Source organism: Vicugna pacos, chromosome 3 (genome assembly GCF_048564905.1).
Source record: "Vicugna pacos chromosome 3, VicPac4, whole genome shotgun sequence".
In the NCBI taxonomy this organism is placed as follows: Eukaryota; Metazoa; Chordata; class Mammalia; order Artiodactyla; family Camelidae; genus Vicugna; species Vicugna pacos.
Window position 1 is genome coordinate 35,697,910 of NC_132989.1, and position 6,000 is coordinate 35,703,909.

The 6,000-nt window shown below is 53.9% G+C and overlaps 1 protein-coding gene across 2 annotated transcripts in view; it reads right to left on the bottom strand.

The window, feature by feature from the left end:
* Positions 1-4,740, bottom strand: part of PRDM6 (PR/SET domain 6) — a 95,442-nt gene extending 90,702 nt beyond the window's left edge. Inside the window, exons 1-2 of one of the 2 annotated variants that reach the window (XM_072957709.1) lie at positions 4,448-4,740; positions 3,373-3,961 (exon numbers count right to left, since the gene is read on the bottom strand). In XM_072957709.1, coding sequence (XP_072813810.1) covers positions 3,373-3,946 — 574 coding nt within the window. In that variant the 5' untranslated portion in view covers positions 3,947-3,961; positions 4,448-4,740. Of the gene's footprint in view, positions 1-3,372; positions 4,072-4,447 lie in introns of those variants that run through there. The other variant, XM_072957710.1, reaches the window with a different exon arrangement.
* Positions 4,741-6,000: the final 1,260 nt, after the last annotated feature.

A 6,000-nucleotide genomic window follows, 5' to 3' on the forward strand; every position in this document is an offset into this window, starting at 1 on the left:
GTTCCCTGCGCGGCAGGGCTCCCAGAAATCTGGAGGAGATAGAGACACCTCGCTGGGGAAGCTCCCGAGTGCCCTGACTCGATTCTCGGCAGAGAGACCCCGGAGGGCTTAGTCCCTTCCTCTCTCCCAGGTACGAGGGAAGAACAGTTTTACAAGAAGATATGAAAAGGTAATTTGGCTCGGCCGTCTCCATACAAACACAAGCACCCGGCGCGCCCTTTTGTCGCTGCTCACTACCTTCCAAGAGTAGTGACAGGGTCTCAAGCAACGCATCGGGTCCCGGACCGCGAGAAAAGACCACTGCAACGGAGCCTGACAGAATCGATGGCTTCAGGCAATCCAGCAGCAATTGAAAGCAGTAATACCAGACGAGGAAGAAAGGTCCCCATCCCCCATTTATATTACACAAGCCCCACCGGACTTTAAAAGAGATGAAAAGAGAGCCAACTAAGCATTCAGAGCTTCAAGTGGAAAGTGTACTTCAATTACAGAATAAATTCATATATGGAGTTTGGTACATACTGGAAGAGCTCACCCGGGCTAGCCTGTATAGTTTCTGCTGTTTTTAAAAATCTTTTTGTGTGAAAGAAAGCTACAAGACCCTTCACTATGCCTTCACTATAGCATTTGCCATAGATGCCAATAAAGTTTCAAGGTGAAATTAGTGGTACTGATTCACAAGTGTTACTAGGTTGCTGATCCCAGTCAAAAAAAAAAAGTTACTTTTCTGAAGGGAAAAGAGAAGTACAAAGTCCTTTTTCCTTGCCTTATAAGAAAAAGAGCAAATGACTCAATACCCTTTCAAATACAAAGTCATAAAAATAAAGCAACACTGAGTGGTCACATCACAGAATTCTTTTAGAGGGAGAAGGCAACCGACTAAAAGGAAAACTAGGAAGATCTGCACATGATAAACTAATAGGTGCTTTCCTTCTGCCTGCCTCTCACCGCATCCCCCACCCACATACAACCTGGGAATGGGGAGAAGCTGTTTTTCACCATCTTTCAAGTGACATATCAACTTCCCCTGCCAAGGGAAAAAGTTTCCCACCCTTTGCACTTCTGATTTGTTTTGATCCCCAAGTTGGATTCAACTCAACCACTTCTCACTTCATCTTTGTAAAACGTATCTCATGGTTCAAATGAGTGCCTGCTCTTGTCCGGAGAAGCTCCTGGAAGAATGGCAGACCTGGGCTCCCAGCATTACACACAGAGCCAGCTCAGCTTTCTCTTTTCTTTCTCAATTGCCCTTTGATTAGAGAGCAACGTGAAGTGTAACTCTAATAGGGCAATCTGACTTCCTTTCCCTCTGTCTTTGCCCCTGCACTTTGCACACTGAAGCAGCCCAGTCGACTCTAAAAGATACCAGAAGATTAACACAATAGGAATAATTTAAATAAATCATAATTCATTTCCTCCAGCCAGGAAAAAGAGGTACCCAGGCAAAAAACTGGTTCAATAGCCACATGTTAATTAGGAATCTGGCCCAATTCTTTCTCTGATTAGGCTGAGTTTTCTCTGATGAAAACATATTCAATCTCAAGACTGCATTGTAAACAGTATAGGGAGCTCAGCGCACAGCCAGGGCTTTGGGGTGCACTGCCCGTATGTTTCCCAGCACTGATTTAATTCAGAAGAGAAACTGCAAGCTTCTCTCAGCCCACAGGACTATATTTTGCTTTTCGGTAAGAAATACCGTTTACAAAGCATTTCTTATCTTTTTATTTCACATTTTAAAGAACTGTTTTGATAACATAATTAAGAAATTCAGTAGGAGCTAAGTATTTTTTGACATCCACTAAGACAATAAAGTTTTATAAAATTTTCTGTAACTCTAAAATACAACAATCTTCTTAACTGCAGAGCAAATTTGAGCCAAAACCCTCATTTTAAACCAATGCTTTATCCAGAGACTCTAGAAAGGAAAAAAAGTAAATACAACTGCTCTTTTTATTAGTAATAACTATCTCCATCAGAACAATGATCTCCAACCATTATGAAAAGATTAATACACCTCAATCACTAGGCTTGTGCCCAGTGTTTTCAATCAAAATGATAACTTTGGGAGTCCTTTAAATAACTACAACCTGCAGTTATTTTGCTTTCACAACGAATTAAGAAGTTCACGGATTGGTAGGCATTCTGCAATAAGGGACTTGTTCAAAATCGAATGATCATACACATTTATGATCAACTTTCCTCATACAGAAGCTAGATGAAGGACTAAGATGAAGAGAAGAGCAGAGTGAGTGCTGATTTTTCAAATCCTGTATTGCTTTCAGTCTGAGTCTCAACTCACTTTAACGTTCTCTCCAGGAGTCTCTGGAAGCGTATTTAGCACTTACCCCAACACACTAAGTGTAAACATAGCATAACGTCTGAAATTACCATAAAGAATTGGATATAAAAAATAACACATTCTTGATCTTCATTTAGAGTTTTGTTTCAAAACCTCAAAATGGAACTACACTTGTGATGAGAGTTTGAAATTGTGAAAATAGAAACGGAAGCTAGAAGAGAACTGATGTTTAATTAGGCATTTGCCATTTACGTGGGGACAAGGAAGGTGAGCTCCTCATACTAAATTACTGTAACCCTCACTTTAAAAAATACGTAAGCCAACAAGCGTGGCTACGGACTGTAAGCGTTTGCAGGGTCAAGGGTGCACGGAGAATGCGGGATCCGCAGGGAACGACCCTGCCCTGAATTCGGAAATGTTTTCTCACTAAGCAACTGGGATTTTTCTTTTTCTTTTCTAAATAAATAGTAAACCTGAGAATAATGCCTGTCTGCAGGGAGAGACTGACCGTGTTATCCAAAACTCCGACTTCAACGAAGCCTGGCTAGCCAGCTGCTCTCGGCCGGTCCCCCGACAACCCAGCGGCCCGAAAATGAGCTGACGCAGTTAACCCCAAAGGTAAGATAGCGAGAAGGAGAAACCAGCCCTGGAATCCACGCTCTCCAGAACCGCTGAGAGTGCTTGCTTTGTCCCCGCCTAAGCCGGGCCGGTCCCCGGCACTCCCATCGCGCGCTGCTAGTACCCGCCCTGCCGAGGCGCGATATCCAGCGGGAGAGAATGATCTGTACGCCCCGGTCGGAGAGCAACTAGAGTCTTAAGAGACTTGAGCCTGGGAAGCAGGGGATGAAAGAAAGGGGAAGAGGTAACGCAGAGGTGCCACCCGGCCATCCTAACCGTTCTCTTTCCCTTCCTAACCGAGAAAACTTTGGCTACAGTCGTCTGGGAGGTGCAGGCCTTCGGCCAGGACAGCCCACCACCCGCTGTCTCCCTCAGCCAACCCGCCTCCCCGACGGGCTCCCGCGCTCGACGGAGCCAGCGCCCCGGGAGAGAGCGCGCGGGCTGCTACTACGTACGGTTGTTGGGGTCGCTGGTGTGCTGGTTGAGCGGGATGATCTCCATGCGCTGCTGGCCGTACAGGTAATAGTCCAGCTCCTCCGCGCTGCAGCGGAAGCGCGGGGCGCCCCGACCATCCCCGCCGCCGCCGCCGCCGCCGCCGCATTTGGAAGGCCCGGGGCCCGAGGCGGCACCGAGGCACAGGTCCTTAGAGGAAAGCGGCTCCGCGGCGACGGCCAGAGGCGCGAACACCGGCAGTTGCGCCACGGGCAGGGCCGAGAGACCCGCCAGCGCGGCGGCGGCGGCGGCAGCGGCGCAGGAGGCAGAGGCGGCCGAGGTGGAGGAGGAAGCCGGAGTGGAGGAGGCAGAGGAGAGCGAGGCGGGCCGCGGGCGCAGGCTGTCCGGCGGGGGCTCAGCGCGTTCCGGGGGCGGTGGCGGCGGCTGGAGGGGCTGCGGCGCGCCTAAGGGGCCCGCGGCGCCGCCGCCCTTGAGCGAACCGCCGCCGCCGTGCGGGAAGAGTTGCTGCCAGTGCTGCAGATAAGCCGGGTCCACTTTGAGGAAGGCCGAGCCGCCGGGGTCTCCGGGCTTCAGCATGTCCGACGCCTCAAGCTGGGGGCAGAGGGCGGAGAGGAGGGCGCGCGTGAGCCGGGGTGAGGGCCTGGTACGAGAGGGGCGGGGAGGACGGTCGCCAAGACCCTGGAACAAGAGTTTGAGTCCCTGGCTCCGCCGGCGGCAGCCCGGTTCGGCGACTCCCTCCCAACTCTGCTGGGGCGTAAAGTTTACTCTGAATCCGCGGCGCCGCACGAGGGGAGCTGTGTGCACAATGCCTTGCTCCCAGAGCAAGGCTTCCAGCGCCCACTCGGCATTGTGGAAGCCCGGCCAGAGGGCGCTTCCTCGCTGAGCTCGGGGGCAGGACGCAGCCCCCGCCCTCTGCCCGCGCCCGGAGCCGACCCGAGCCAGAGTGGCGCAGCGCCTGAGCCGCGCCGGCCTCCGGCGCCAGGAGGCGGGACAGTCTCGCCCCCCGCCCCCAGCCAGGGACCTCCAGCCTCCTATCCCCGGGCCCAAGACCCACAACCCTAGACGAGTCACGCTTACCTGAAAACTCAAGAGCCGCCGGCGGGTGCGTGCGTGAGTGCGTATGTCTCGGTAAGCGTGCGGGAAAGTGTGCGCCCCCAGTGCGCTACATTCCTCTGGGCAGCGCGACGCTAAGCGCTGGAGATCCGGCTGCCCGGTACCTTCCCGGGCCGCAGACTAGGGATGGGGAGGCCTACGGAGGGCAGTAACACCGAGCGCCAGAGCGCGGGCGGACCCGGGCACAGGACGATGCCGCCGTGGGCTGCTGCGCTCTGCCGCTACCGCGTCCCGGCTCCTCCGCTCCACGCTCTGGCAGCCTCCCGGCTGGACACGTGGGTTTTACGACAGCACAAAATACAGGAGTGTGTGGGTGTGTGGGTGGGGGGGTGTGTGGGTGTGTGTGTGTGTGAGAGAGAGAGAGGGAGAGAGAGAGAGAGAGAGAGAGAAACACGGGGTTGGGGGGAGGCGGGAGGCAGGCCTGAAGAACTGAGGGGAGGGGAGTGGGAAGAAGGAAGTTCTAACTCGGCTGTATTCACACACTGCCTGTGCGCCTCTCCTGCGCTAATACCTCCTCCGCCCTCCCAACCCCCACTTTTTTTTTTTTTTTTGGCGTGACGTCTCTCGTTCGCCTGTTGTCTCTTTCTGCCCATGATATGTCTTTTCTAGGTGCCGGCTCACTGCTCTGGTCCTGAAAGCAATGGAAACGCGGAAACCAGAATGCTTCTCGGCACGCGCTCGGATGTCGGTATCGCAGCGGGCGCTCAGGGTCCGGCGAGTGGACAAAGTCCCGGCATCTGGTTTGCGCTTTTGCCGGACTCAGTTTTCCAGGAGTACCGCTGGATGCTGGAGTCGACTAGCCCGCGGCGCAACCTCTAACATAAATCCTAGGTGGTGGGGGAGTGAGAGGGTAGTCTGGGGCGGGGTCGCTGGCGAGCTGGAAGGAAAACCTCAGTCCGTGGAGAAGGAGGCAGTTTTTGCCGAGATGGGAGGCGTGAGACCGAGGGTCTCTAAAGGACGCTGTTTCTGGAGGGACTCAAGCCGGGTCGCGGGGCTGGGAGGTGGCTGCAATGGAGTCACACCGCCCAGCCTACCCACTCTCGAGTTTTCTACCTGGGGGGCTCGCTCATTTTCGGTTTTGGCACACAAGGCAAGTATCTAGAGCTACGTCTGATGGTACAGTTGTTCCCGGACACAGGCGAAGCTTGTTTGTCTTTGGCTGCCCCGACTGCCCCGGAGGGTCACGTATAGGTCTCTCGCCCTCAAACCTGGCGTCGGAGGTGCACGTGGGAGCGCAGCCCCAGCCCCACCCCTACCCCCGCCTTGCGTACTCCCCGCGCCTTGGACCGAGGCAGCCCTTCCAGCCGTGGTTTCACAGCCACGAATTAGGCGTCCACCCCAAGCTTTCCAGGAGTTCGCAGTAGTCAGTGAGCTGAGGGCTCCGACCCGCCGTGTGAAATTGACCCTCTCAGGAGCTTTCTCATCGCCGGAGTTCTGTCCACACCTCCGAGAGAAGAAGTAACATTTGTCTTTCCTCAAACAAACCAATTTATTTAGCACCCACCACTCTGAACAAC